General features: G+C 38.6%; 1 protein-coding gene across 1 annotated transcript in view; it reads left to right on the forward strand.

The window, feature by feature from the left end:
- The first annotated feature begins 4,775 nt into the window (after positions 1-4,775).
- ca4a (carbonic anhydrase IV a) overlaps positions 4,776-15,618 on the forward strand; it is a 16,255-nt gene continuing 5,412 nt past the window's right edge. The window contains exons 1-3 of the mRNA XM_053485832.1: positions 4,776-5,091; positions 13,274-13,321; positions 13,487-13,651. Coding sequence (XP_053341807.1) covers positions 5,028-5,091; positions 13,274-13,321; positions 13,487-13,651 — 277 coding nt within the window. The 5' untranslated portion in view covers positions 4,776-5,027. The remainder of the gene's footprint in view (positions 5,092-13,273; positions 13,322-13,486; positions 13,652-15,618) is intronic.

Genomic DNA, 15,618 nt, shown 5'->3' on the forward strand with positions numbered 1-15,618 from the left:
CTGTTATTTTATTTTCAGCCTTTCTGTAATCGTTCTTGCAAGAACAGTATTGTCAAGTGCATTTGCAAAATTCGTCAAGCCTGAAAAATGACCAATTAACAGCACGTCAGATTAGAGGCGTTATGAAGTCTTTACAGAGCATAAGTGGCAGACACATCTCAATATCAACTGTTCAAAGGAGATTAATGCATTTTTTGGACGCCTTCAGCATTCCTTTACAATGTAGAAAGAAATAAAAGTCAGGAACGACCATGGTGTTAGAAAGTGACCCCAAACTTTTGAACGGTAAAACATGGGATGTTTTGAAAGAACATAAAAAATATATATATATTGAAAATCTCGAACCCCTAGCTATTCCTAAACTGCCCGTGTTGAGCCCTTTAGCATGGCTGTGGGAGATGGCATATTTAGCAAAATCATAGATTTTGTCATTTGCCATTTTAATTAATTCCTTTATCTACTACATGTTAACTGAGTCGGATTTATAAGTAAAAAACATGGGACTAGCAGCACATTTGGAGTTTATACTTGCCTGGTGGGTGCGCTAATATATTTGTATTACTGTGTAACTAATGCACAGACGTGGTGTGTATCAGAATGTGTCTAAACTGAGGATGACAAGCCTTGTCCTGTAGAGATCCTTCTAACACCTCCACCTCACTTAGTATAATTTTTGCTAATGAACTGGGTCGAATTCTAAAGCCTTGAGGAAGGATTCTAGATATGCTGATGTAGTTCTGACAGTTGGCCAGTAGGTGTCAGCAATCCGACGTTAAAGATTGCACTGCATTTCCCTCTGCGGGCTTCTGGGTGATAATCCTCACAGGATCACTGCTACATTAAACCTTCTAAACTTCTTAAACTTGTAACACTTTGGTGGGTCAGTCAACAGTACTGTAGATATTTTATGTTTTTAGACTGTCACCTGAAAAAAAAAAAAAAAAACTTCTTAAAGGTGAACCATTAGACATGTAACCAATGTCATTTGCTTATACAGTGACCACTATGCATGATGGACACATCGCTTCATGTGCTTCTTTTCTTACCCTCTGGAATGTGGTCAATCGGGACTCAACAGACCACATGACATTTATTCATAACTCCAAAGTCCAATCTTTTTGCTTCCTAGCAAATTGAGCTAATAAGTGGCTTTCTTATGGCCCCATAGCCGCTTAGTCCCAATCCTGTGAGTTCGTGTTGCGTGTGTGGAAATGCTCTTACTTTCAAAAATGAATATAGCTGTGATTTCTTCTTTTGCATGATGCAGGCCTGAAACTTTGCCCATTGCACTATTGTCATCACTAATTAATTTCAAAGTTTAACCAACGATTTATTAAGCAAGTAAGCTTGAATACATACTTTAATGCATAGTATTTGTCATTCATAGGATCATAGGATTACACTCAAAGGTATAGTAAATGTCACTGCTTTACAGCTGACCAGATTGCTTTAAATTGTGATTTATTAGCACACAAGGAACCCCACCTCGGTTTTGTTAATATAATGATTACATATATTTGTTAATATAATGATTACATATATTTGTTAATATAATGATTACATCAGGTGCCATGGGATTTCCTAGTGTCAATGATTTCCTACATTTAGGTTATACAGACCTGTGTATTTTCTAATCATTGGATGAGTTCTGTCACTTGGTATCGCTGTGATAGTATTGCAAATACACAGTCATTATACAGGTATTATACTTTATCATACAAAAAAATCTAAAAGGATAAACATTTATCTAAATATATCCTATATATTATATATGCCTAAAGTTATTAAAATTATTAGTCAAAAATGTGGTCATTTGGAGGTTTTAAAGCTTAAACTAGTTAAAAGTGTTTGCTTATTTTTATTTATTTTTCTTTTATATCTTATCACACTGACATTTTCCCCAGACATACTTCCCTGAAAGCTGTGTGCAATGAGCCAGACAATTATTACTATAAGGAACAGTATCTACTGTAAGTTATTAAATGATAAACCGTAACTGAGGGAAGTGACTTAGAATTTACACCCCCTGGTCATTTCCTTATGATTTTGTTATTAATTTATTAATTTATTATCGAGACAGACAAAATTTTAAATAAATTATGCTTTATTGCACGTTATTATAATATATGACCCAGTGTCTGAAAGTGTCCCTTCCTCATATATTTCCGCCAACCGGTATGCTCACGGTGTATTATGGGATTTTGTGACCACACTAGATGTCCTGGTGTCATAGTGGCATAGTCGTTAACACTGTGGTCTCGCGTCTCCATGGTTGAAGGTTTAATTTTCATCTCTGGTCTGTGTGCATGGAGTTTGTATGTTTTCCTCTTGGCGTTCCCAAATTGCACGTAGTGTGAGAGTTACAGTGTAAGTGTGCATGTGTGCTGGTGTGCCCTGCAACAGATTGCCACCCATTCACAGTGTAACTCACCTCGTGCCCAAAGTCTCCTGGGATAGGCTCCAGACCCCCTGTGGCCCTGTACACAGGATAAGCAGAATAGATGATGAATGAATGAACTAGATGTCATTTATTGTGCTTCTACAAGGCAAAATTCCAGAAATATCATACAGTATAAAGTATAAATATATAAAGTATAAATTGCAGGTTGAAGAATTGTTCATCCTCAGGTGATGATATTAAAATAAAAAAACAAAGTACAAATCACACAAAGTACAAATACACTGCGTTCCAAATTATTATGCAAAAAGTGTTTAAGAGTGATAGGGTAAGAATTTTTTTTGTTTGTCAAATGAACTCATTGATGGTGATGTGTGTCGGGGCTCTTTATATCACTGAAAGCAATTGCAGACACCTGTGCTACTTAAGAGGGTTGTCCCACATTATTAAGCAGCCTACATTTTCAACCAAAATGGGAAAGAAAAAGGACCTGTCGGCTGCTAAGAAGCAACAAATTGTTGAGTGTTTAGGTCAAGGCATGAGAACAATCAACATTGCCAAGACACTTCATTGCGATTATCGCACAATCAAAAAGTATGTAGCTGATTCAGAGCACACACGTGTGCGTGCTGATAAAGATAAAGGTAGATGGAGGACTCTTTCCAACAGGCAATTACATCGGGTTAAAAGAGCAGCTGCAAAAATGCCTTGTCTTAGCAGCAGACAAGTTTTTGAAGCTGCTGGTGCCTCCAACGTGCCCCGAACAACAAGATGCAGGGTCCTCCAGGTGTTTGCAGCTGTGCGTAAGCCATCCTTTCGACCTCCCCTATCCACTGCACACAAGCAGAAACGACTCCAGTGGGCCAAACAATACATGAAGACTGAACAAAACTGTTTTGTTCACCTGGATGGTCCAGATGGATGGTGTAGTGGATGGCTGGTTGATGGCCTCCCCATGCAAACAAGGCTACGGCGCCAACAGGGAGGAGGTGGAGTAATGTTTTGGGCTGGAATCATGGGGAGAGAAATTGTCGGCCCCTTTAGGATCCCTGACAGGGTAAAAATGACATCTATAAAGTATGTGGAGTTTCTCAAAGCGCACTTCCTGCCAGGTTTCAAAAAGAAGAACCGTGCAATCATTTTCATGCATAATAATGCACCGTCTTATGCTTCAAAGAACACATCTGCATCTCTGGCTGCTATGGGCATAAAAGGGGACAAACTTATGGCGTGGCCCCCATCCTCGCCTGACCTCAACCCTATTGAGAACCTCTGGAGCGTCATTAAAAGGAGTGTCCATGATGGTGGGAGGCAGTTCACATCTAAGCAACAGCTCTGGGAGGCTATTCTGTCCTCATGCAAAACAATTGAAGCAGATACCATCCAAAACCTAACAAATTCAATGGATGGGAGAGTTCAGAAGCTCCTTTCGAATAAGGGGTCCTATGTGCAAATGTAACATCACCTATAATAAAGTTTTGACTTGAATACTGTTTGATTTCAGTTACCTTTCAGTTTGTAATAACCTGCTAATGCTTATAATTTCACAAATGACCATTTTTTGTTCTTTATAAAGATAAAAAGTTTGGAAACTCTGTTGTGCATAATAATTTGGAACATGCATTTGAGTGCATTTTGAGTGTATTTTTTATATACTGTTGTCACTGGGCAGTTTGTTCAAAAACCTTTCAATTGTACTCTAATAGTTGATGACTGGAAAATTACAATGACTGCAATTCATATAGGTAATTTGGAAAATCTAAGAAAAATATGTTTTGCATAATAATTTTGGAACGCAGTGTAAACAAAGTAAGATTAGTTAATTCTTTATTTATCTATTACATTACCTCAGGCACCTCCACAGTTTCATCATTCATCAAAAGCACACTTTATAGAATGAAGAGACAACAGCGGGAAAAAAATAATCAAATCTATGTCTTCCTTGATCTTTTTATTCTTGTTTCCTGGCTTTGCATTAGTGCACTTGTCTGGTACAAATAGCAGTTTCGGTTAAAAGGGTATGTTTGTTCCTCAGTGGACATGATCAGGGTTAAGTTAAAATTAGCTCCTGTTGCGTATCATTTGCTTTAAAAGAGTGTATGCTTTGCCCTCCTTTATTTCATTTTAATTGTATAAATAGCATTTTAGCGATTTGAGGCAGGCATTAGAATATGAACAAATTTCAGATGTAGTTATACCTCAACGCAATAATGCAGTGTGTGTGTGTGTGTGTGTGTGTGTAAAACCCCTGACGCGCTTCACTGAAGCATCACCCGGTGCAGGCGCGCAGTCCCACACAGGTTGCGCGCGTCTCCGGTGACCCTCACTCAGCTACCTGTAGGAGCCCGTTAACCGAAACCACCTTCATTTTTATTCCTCACCTTCATTCTGCCCTCTCCATCCCAGCACCTTGAGCGCATCGATTAGCACCCTTATGAGCCCCCGCCTGCCTGTTTATTGGAGGGAGGTGCCACCGGAATCGCACGGCTCATAAATAAGCTCGACACCCCTGAAAACCGATCACCATTCTAAAGACAGGAGGGGAGACGAGGCAAAAAATAAATAGACAAAAAATATTAATAATAAAAAGTGTCAGTGTGTGTGTTGGTGCGTCTGCTGGAGCTACACAATGTACGTGCGCGTTTCGGGTCTTCTTCTGTTTGCATCGTTTTGGAGCGTGCGTACCGGTGCAGGTGAGTTTATTCATCATCCATAATCAGTTTAGTGCACTTCTGTAACACTTTGCAAGTAATTATTTAAGTCATTAAAATCATGTCAGTCTATTAGTAATTGGCTATTAGTATCTGCAATTATTATTATTATTATTATTATTATTATTATTATTATTTAAAAATATGTATTTTTTATATTTTTATTTTTTAAATATTGTAGATATATTTTTTTCTTACAGATGTAGTTGAGGATATTGTAGATATCTCTTACTCATATCTCTATTATGAAGATAAACTGGAAACACACTTAAATGTTATTAACTCGCATGTGAAAACGCACTTTCCTTCCGTTTCGTTGCTTTGAAATGTGTTCACACTTATAACGATCTCTGCGCGTAAAAGGTCCGGCACACCTGCCGCCGTCCATCAGACCACATCCTACTCCTTCTTTCATCATAGCCAGCCACTCTCTCTCTCATCACTCATCGATTACGGTCTCTTACTGCTATTCGATTAAACGAACATAACCGATTGAATTTCTAGAGGTAGAAAGAAAAGAGGAACAGATCAAGTCGGAACCGTCGCCGCATTGCGCAGCTGCTGTAACCGCAGGAGGAACGTCGCTGCGCCTCTCCGCTGCACCTGCGCGCTCTTTTTCAACAGAAACAGTGCAAAGCCAAAAGGGCCATACGTGCCTCCAAATATTTAATTCATTTCAAATCAATTTTATTTATATAGCGAGTTTAACCATTTTTATTGTCGCAAAGAAGCTTTACAGAATAAAAAGACAATTACTGAAATTAGTTTGAAATGCGTGAGAAAATATGTGTAAATCAAAAAGTCTTTGTGATTGCAATAGGAAGAACCAGACTCAACAGGGAACCTATCCTGATTTGGGATGATATCAGATAGCAGGGATTGATCTGCATACGGTGTGTTAGGAGGCTGTAAGTTTAATATAATACGAAAGCTGTTCGGGACTTCGGGACGTCATCAGGACTAGGGCACGATATATCAGGGACGTCTTTAAGACCCATTTAAGCCTGAAAAATGTTAACAACCCAGACATACTTAGGACTAATTTCCCAAAGTTTTCAGCCTGAAGGTGGTTTAAAGACGGCGTCCTCTACGTCCTCTTAAACCCGATTCGGACGGGATTAGTTTTACAGGGGGTCGTTAGAGAAATTTCTGTTTCACAGACGTACTTTGTGATTTTAATCCCGCCCGAATCTGCCATGTCTGTCTTTCTCTCACACGACCTCTGTAAAAATTCCAGAGCAAATTACCTACTGTTTTTTAGCTAACTCTGGGGTCTCCTGAGAATTCTAATCCCGTCCGAATGCGAATGTCTGTGATTGCCGTTTTTTTTCTTTTTTTTAAACGCGTTTTATTTTGTGTTTTGGTCAACGTGAGCTACCGTACTATCTCTAGCGCGCCCGTATTCAAGTTTGCAGACCAATAATAGATGTAGATGTGGACATGTGATCTTGTGCAACGCCCACATGTAAAACACAGACACTCCTACCTCCGTAATAAACACGGAGATGTTAGTCCCGTCCGAGTGCGTACATAAAATGACAGACGTCGTCTGAAAAAAATTCAGACGTCGTTTGCAAAACTAGTCCCGTCCGAATAGGGCTTTAGATAGAAAACGTAGGTGAGGTTACAAGATGTATTAACCATAGAATTGGGTGTTCACTAAACTGTACTAAACTGTGTTTTCGGTCCCCGCCTTGGGTCTGTGTGCATGAGGTTTGCATGTTCTTTCCATACTTGGTGGGTTTCCTCCCAGATTTCCTCTGGGTACTCCAGTTTCCTCCCACAATTCAAAGACGTGAAGATTAGGTTCATTGCCGTTCCCAAATTGTAAATGAACGTGTGTGTGTGTGTATGTGTGCCAGGCAATGGATTGTCACCCCATTCAGCGTGTACCCCAGCTTGAGCCCTAAGTCTCCTGGTATAGACTCCAGGGCCCCCCACTACCTTTATCCAGGATAAAGTGGTGTAGACAATGAGTGAGTTAGTAAGTGTACTTAAAATGTACACATCTTTCTGCAATCAGGGATCACCTTATTTACAATATATAAGGTGTAAATCTTGGTATTTATTTGAAGTATAAAACTACAATTCAAAGATCCATACTCATGATCGCTATACAGTATATGATGAAATCTTGCAGCTTTTTATTAATTGTGCTATGCTATTTTGCAAGCGTAGTGCAGGCACCTCTCTGTCATGATGAACAAACAGATCTTCAGTACCAAGAAAGCATCTTGTGCAAGAGCCCATGAAGCAACTTGCTATTATGGCAATACCTGATTTTTTTTGCGATAAGTTGGAGTAGTTCAAGTTCAAGATCTTAATTATGGGCTTATTATACAGTATAAAATTATCTAAAGGAAGAATCTGAAAAGGACGATAAGAACATCTGTGCAATACAGTACAGCTGTTGTGCAAGCTTTGAATGCCAAGCATAACTGTAAATATTATGCTATAAAACAGTAACTGTAGTTACATAAAAACAAGAGTTGTTTAAAATATCTACAGCAAAATCTAACTATCTGGAAATCCAGGTTTTGAAAGCAAGTAGATATTCATGTAACAGAAGTATTATACTACACTATGTACTATCTCACAATTTGGTTGTGTTTGTACCTTGAAGCCTATTGATACAATACTTGTACTTGTACCTTAAAGCCTATTGATACATTACATTTAGACATTTACATTTAGGCATTTGGCAGACGCTCTTATCCAGAGCGACTTACATTTTTATCTCATTATACATCTGAGCAGTTGAGGGTTAAGGGCCTTGCTCAAGGGCCCAACAGTGGCAACTTGGTGGTTGTGGGGTTTGAACCTGGGATCTTCCGAACCATAATCCAATGCCTTAACCACTGAGCTACCTCTGGCCCATTACTTGGCTAAAGCTTATACAATACCTTCACAGTGTTTCATGTACTTAGAAAAGTAGGTTATAATGTACCTTACTGTTTATTTACTGTATATGAATAGACCTTAATCATGGATCAGTGGATCAACATGCATTAATGAATTAGGATGCTAATATACAGTATTAGATTTTTGTCAACGTAAAGCACTAAGGATTTTTATTGTGATCTAAACGAGTGCTGGTTGACATGCATGTTTTCTCTGCTTTGGAGTTTGGTTTATTGTCCCAGACAGCAACGGCAGGCTGAGAGGTCTTCTGTGTTGTTGGCCTTTTGTTCAGTAAAGATCAAAAGATAAAAATAAGCACTGCTGAGGTGTGTGCCTTTACACAGACTTGGTACAGAGGGTCTGCTTAGTAAGGGGAACACGAATGCACTGTATGGAACCGAATATAATAGGATAGAAAAAGTAAGGATATTTTTTGCTTATAACAGTATTCTTATATAAAACAAATACGTAAAATGTGACTTTGAAGCCAGGGTCTTATTTTAGCTGTAAAATAAATTCCACAGATCACTTGGTACAAATGTACTGTATTAAATTACTTTATAATAATCTGTAAAATAATGTTTTCTTTAATTTACTGATGTATGTATAATAATGTATATTAAAATGTTATCCCACTTTGAAAACCTCTGATTTTAATAATGGGTAGTTTACAGTACATAGTAATAAGGGCCCTGCGATAAGTCTCATCCATGGTGTATCCCTGCATCACTCCAGTGTTCCTGGGATAGGTTTGAGATTTGGTTTTAAGGTGAATAATTCTTTTTAGAGTAAAGTCCCTTCTACAACATGGCCACCATGGACTACAGCACTCCACTTTCACAGACGCTTATGCTGTTCATTGGATGCTTGACCTTTGCCTGCATCCTGACTATGATTTGGGTTTACCACTGTCTACTGTATTTCAAGTTTAATAAACCCTGTTGACCCACACCTGCGTCCTCCTCTGCATTAACAACAGAATACTTTTTCATCATATGGATACAGCAGGCCAAATTCTAGCAGCAGAGGGCCACATCATTAAAGAGCACTCAAACTCACCACTCAGAAGTGTCAGGCTTCAGGTTTTAATTTCACCATCCCAAATCAATTCTGCTGACACCAGCAACCCTACTTCAACACTCACTCACTATTTCCCAGCAACAAGTATTGCAGCAACCTTACTGGGTGCAAGGGCTTCAAGCTATGATCTTTTTACTTTACACACCACTAAGGCATTCCAGAGTGCATAAAGATAGCCCACTTCATCACCCTGCTCACAGACAAGGTGCTAGTTCGGGCTACACCCATTTGGTCTTAAGGAGGCAAACACCATACAGTATGTGAATCATACAAGGCTTTTTTCAACTTTTCCCAGCACTTTTAAATATTCTTTTAAGTGAAAAAAAATAGGTTCTCATTTGCCTAAAGAGTGTATGCATACATTTCTGTACTTGCAAATGGTTTCTTTGCAAGTACATTACAATTATTTAATTTACATGAATTGACCTTAATCAGTTATGAGAATAGAAAAAATAAAAAAATAATATAATAATAATTTTAACATTTCAAAATTCATAAAAATTGTTATACGTATATTAATTAATGAAAGTTAGGATGCTAATATGTTAGATTTCTATAGGGGGGAAAGCTCTGGTTGTTTGTACATAAAGAGTGCTAACATTCCTAAAGAGCACAACACAGCAGCATGGCTCGTCGACGTGCAGAATATCATCTGTTTCCTGTTCTTTGGAGTTCGGTTTATTTTCCCAGACAGCAGGGAAGGACTGTGAGGTCTTCTGTATTGTTGGCCTTTTGTTCTGCAATGATAAATAGATAAAATGAGTTCTGCCAAGATGGGTGGCTTGACAGAGACTCAGTACAGAGGGTGTGCATATTAAGGTGATCATCAAAAAAACTAAACAAAAAGTATAATGGTCTACAAAATGTGGCAATATTTTTTGCCTAAGAAGATTCTATAATAGGATCATAATATAAAACAATAATATAAATGTCATTTTGCAGCTAGGGTCATTTGGGCCTGTAAATTCCACAGAGGATACAGATCTATTTAGATAATATTATGCAAATGTGTAAAATAATGTTTTATATATTTATTATATATTTATATATGAGTCATAGAACTTGTTGTTTTCCTGATTCCTGAAGATGTTTTTGAGTTACTGAGGTTTGAAGGAAACACATTAATGAACTAATACAGCTCAGGATTGAAGTGATAATGGTGGGTTATTTCAACCATTTTAACTAAATTATAAAACCAAAGATCCTTTGTCTATACTTAACAGACCCCTCCATGTAAGTCCCCAAAATCAGTCATTTTAATATTTGGCCAAAATAATAGTTTACAATAATAAGGTTCCATTCATAGTGTATTTCTGCCTGAGACCCAGTGTTCCTGTGATAGCCTAGAGATCCATTGTCACTGTGACCAGGATCAAGTATTTACTGAAAATGAATAAATAAATGAATAGGTAATAAATAACTGAATATACTTCATATCCATGTTGGATTCAGTATCACTCTGATATCAAATCTTACTAAATAAAAAAACGCGCCTGCCACATTTACACGGTGAAGTGCGATTATTTCATTACCAAGCTTTTACAGTCCTGATGATTTTCGTGTTTTTATTTGGTTTCTGGTTTCCTTGTCTATTCTTGTCTTATTAAGTTTATGCAGTTTGTTAATTACCAGACTTGACTTCAATTTTGGTTTACCCGTTTGACCTGCACCTGCATCCTCAACTGCATTTATGACAGAATACTTTGTCATTAGTTAAGCCTATATTTTGTCACAAATACATTACAGCACAGTGAAATTCCTTCTTCGCATATCCCAGCGTAACTAGGGTCAGAACGCAGGGTCAGCAATGATACAGCGCCCCTGGTGCAGATAGGGTTTAGGGCCTTGCTCAAAGGCCCAACAGTGGCAACCTGGTGGAGCTTGGGATCAAACCACCGATCTTCCGATCAGTAACTCAGGGCCTGAGCCACCACTGCCCCCTAATTATTATTATATGGAAGCAGCAGTACTATCAGCGCAATGACAGATTAAACAACTCCTGAACCAGATGCTGCAGTTTTAAGCCTCCAAATCAGTTCTGATGACACCAGCAGCTCTTCCTGATTCAAAACCTATGGGTTGTCCCAAAAAGGTACTTCAATGACCCCACCGGGTACAAGGGTTTCCTGCCAATATGCACTTTTACTTTGCATACCAAAAAGGCATTCTGGAGTGCACCAAGGTAGCCTTCATCAACCTGCAACCTGCAAATGATCTTATATCCTACAAGCAATTTTTAGCTTTTCTAGCATTTGTGACCATCTTCTCAAAGGAAAAGAAGTTAAAGAGGAATTTGCTGGTAAAGCTGGTAAATTTGAGTTTATAATAGACAGTGCCACCACTTAGAAACTACAGATGTCACTGCAAACCCTTTAATACCTGTAAAAGGTTCAAGGCCAGGTCCCATAGCAAGGGGGTCTGTTAACCACTGCACTGAGTCAGCACATTTCACAAATAACATATATAATTACTTATTAAAATCTCAACTATGTGGTATTAGGTATTCCATGGATGCAGACACATAAACCACAGTATCATGGAAGGAATGATGAATCTCTGCCACACTCAGTGCCTTCAAGTCCTCTACGTCACAGTAGCATTCCATGAGTTCCCAAGGTAATTCACCCTGAGTAAGAAGTTGTAAGAAGTTTTAACCAAAACCAAGGCGAGTGGATTCCTGCTCCACTGATACTATAATTACTCCATCAAGCTGCTCATGGAAGCCACACTCCCTCTCAGCTAAATTTTCTCCACTTTCTACAATAGAGACACAAGCCATGAAAGAATATATTAAGGAAGCTCTCCAACAACATTGCATACGTCACTGCCAGCCTCTGCTATATATTTTTCTCTTAAGAAGAAATGTGTGAGGCATTATACATTTATCAATTTCTGTGGGCTTAATCAAGCTTATGTGAAGTAAGGTTACCCCCTACTAATAGTCCCAGAATCTGCAAGAGGTGAGGCATATATTTTAATGTAACTCTCCCTACAAAGTTAGTTCAACCTGGTGCATTTCTGGGTCTGAATTCCAGACAAGCATGATGGAGTGTTTTTCTCCAGATGGGAATTATTGATCAATTCTCCAAATCCTTATGTCTGATTCTGCCTTCAGAATTACTGGCAACCTTGAAACCACAAAGCTGATCAACCATATCTTCAGGTACTTTTGCATTCCAAATGAAATTGCATGAGTTCACATCAGGGGTTTCCCCTCCTGGGCAGAACATGCTCAGACTTTGTTGAAACACCCAGAAACCCATCGCACCCCATTCTTGTTTATCCGGGGGTAGTAATCACCACCATAACAAATAGTCCATAGATTCACCCACAGTGGACAGGTGGCTCTGGAGAGGTAAACAAATCTGGGTATAGCTCCGGACAGATGTTGTGGACAGGCACCAGTGTATGAGCCTGGTGATTTGGTGTAGTTTTTTTTGCCTAACCAAAGGCTGCAGGAAACTGACAGACTATTAGGTGGGTCTCTTCAAGGGATCCAACAAATCAAAGAGGTCACACGCAAACTAGATCTGCTACTCAACTGCCTCATAGTTCCTGCATTCTAAAACTCATCTCCTGGAAATTGAGGCTGAACCAGCATACAATCAACGCGAATACAGTCAAAGCAATCCTTAACTCGCAACACGGAGAGAGTACCCTGCATTCATGTCAATGACTTGAGGAACTACAAAGCAGAAAAAAGATCCTGTGTATAATATATACTGTATATATTACTGATATACTGTATTATCTCCTATGCCTTGCCACCCGAATCGCCCAGGTCCATGACGTCGGTAGGCCCCAGAAGAATGCCAGTCCTGGAGGTAGCACTTTTGGGGAAGGGTTCTTTTATACAGTGTCTATGTTAAAATTGCCATCAAACTCTACTTCCCACCTTACAACACCTTAAAACATACTAGATGCTTTGTATGGCAACCAATTTTTGTTTTGGCATTTTAAATAAAATCGATATTTATAGATTTGCAAACTAACCTTCATTTTGAAATATGAATAAATGCTATTTCTTCTACAGAAATACTGAGAAATTTGCAGAAATGTCAGGCTAGAAACAACTATGTGATTACAGCCTGCTTATTAGAGACATATTCTGTGTTATTCATGTGCTAGCAAATTATCTATAAATGTTAAAGATATAACTGATATAAAACTCTCTCTCTATCAGAACATTGGTGCTACCAGTCCCAGGTGACCTGTGAGACACCCTGCAAAGGTAAGTAATTTCATCATATTGGTGCAGCATAACTGAGCATAACACAATTTCGCCTGCAGAGATCAGAAAGAAATAAAAAATATGTTTTATATGTCATTATTATGGATGCAATATTAGGTCACATACAGTATAAAAGTCATTATGATTTCATTGTGTTCTCTACAGGACCTGATGATTGGCATGAGTTGTATGAAGACTGCAAGGAAAAAGAACAGTCTCCTATTAATATAGTGACCGGGAAAACAGTGCTGGATGACAAACTCACTCCGTTCATATTCAAAGGCTACCAAGAGGCATTCACTGGCATCCTGAAAAACAATGGACACACCGGTAAGTGGGTAATCAATCATAAAATCTGTCTAGGAAAGGAATTTGAGAAACAGTACAGTGAGGATGGTAAAATGGGCTTAAGAGATAAGCCATTGTTATTTTTTTTTTTCAGATTTACAAAAAAAAAAAAAATAGTTTCAGTTACTGAATAATACCCAATAATACCGAATAGACCATTACACCTACAGTTAATGCTTATCTACCTTTTAGTCTGTGTGTGATTGTCTCTGGAACATTTTGTCCAACATAATTTTTTTACACCACTGATTAGACCTTGTCATATAATGCATTGCACAACCCACAAAATTTTTTTTGTAGGGAGCTGTTGGTAGATTAAAAGTTACCTATCATATAACATCACACCCAGCCTCCACTAAACCACATTGAAATTAGAATATTAATGTTGCAATGAAAGGAAATACACACTAGTATTACGTACTAGTGCTAATATTCTGTCACCCTGTGATGCATGTAATGATTTTTGGAAAGCACAAACTGTGCAAAATACTGAGTAAGTTGTACAATGCCCTAAAATGATGTTATCAGGCCTCATACAGTACTTTGTCTAGCAAAGGTATAATCTTGGTAACACACTTGTAGGATGATGCTTAATTGCAAATTGTCACAAATTACATGATAAGCCCATGGTTGTTAAAATACATAAATATTAGATAAGACTCCAAGTTTGCCCTCCTGCATACATTTAGCACATAATAGGCAGAAGGATTCTTCATGCAAAGATGGCTCAGGCAATTAAGGCTCTGGGTCACCAACATTGAGTCCTTGGGCAAGACCCTTAACCCTATGAGCAACATTAGTACAAATCAGTCATTGCATGCAATGCCAGTCCCAAGGACAGCTATAAAACAGGAGGGTTGCGACAGGAAGGGCGTTTGGTGTAATACCTGTGCCACGTCTTGCTAATCAAATAATCTGATGTGGCAACCCCTAGGATAACATGGACAAAGCCATAAAAGTAAGATTCTTGCATTTATAAAAGCCTTATCAGGTTTAGCAAAACTTATTCTGATGTATAATTTAGCAGATAAATATATAAAATAAATAGAGAAAGGGAATGAGAGAAAAAGCCACTAAGAATTCATGCGACCTGTTAAAAGTCTCTGTGGCAGTAAATCATAATGTATTCTTGTACATCTGTACAAATGATCCGCACTGGCAGCCCGCCAAAAAGAAAAGGTCAAACAGCATACAGAATGACATCAGGTTGAGGCTTGCTGCTATGTTATATGTTATGATCTTTCTCCTTGACCACTGTCCTACCTCCTAGTTCTTCTCAAAACTATCAGCACAGGACTAAAAAAAAAAAAAAAAAAAAACAATAGATGTCTGTTGACCTTCACAGCTGATGCATACTGTAGCATGATCTCTATTCTCTCTTATCCCACTGGCTCAGGACAGAGCAACCAGTTGTGCTTCATTTGATGTCTGATATGATTACTAAAGATAATATTTGATAACGTTTGCCTAATTTATGAAAACTCAGACAAAAAGATGCCTCTTTGGAGTCATTAGAAATTCCCCTGTGAGGACCTGAAAGATTTTCCACATTTTTGGGGACCATGTATTACAGTATACGCTCTACAAGAAAATCCTGAAGGAGAATGTCCGGCCCTCAGTTAGATCAAGCACACAGATTATACAGATTCCTTCTATCCTTCATTCCTTCAAACCAATCATGCTTGTTCAGATTGAGATCTGAGGAATTTGGATGCCAGATCAACACCTTTGAACTTCTTTGTTCGTTTCTGTAATGCAGGGGTCTGGGAGGTTTGGAGGCAGGGTTGAGCCCTTCCCCTGCTGAGCATTAGGCTGTGGTGCACTGGGTGTTCTGGTGCCTTCGCCTTTTTTTGATCATTTGAGCTGCGTTAGCTTTCCTGTGGTCTCATGGGCTGGATGGGCTGGGCTTTGGTCCATGTGGGCATGGTGAGCCTTGAGTGCCCATGATC

Source organism: Clarias gariepinus, chromosome 24 (assembly GCF_024256425.1).
Source record: "Clarias gariepinus isolate MV-2021 ecotype Netherlands chromosome 24, CGAR_prim_01v2, whole genome shotgun sequence".
NCBI lineage: Eukaryota > Metazoa > Chordata > Actinopteri > Siluriformes > Clariidae > Clarias > Clarias gariepinus.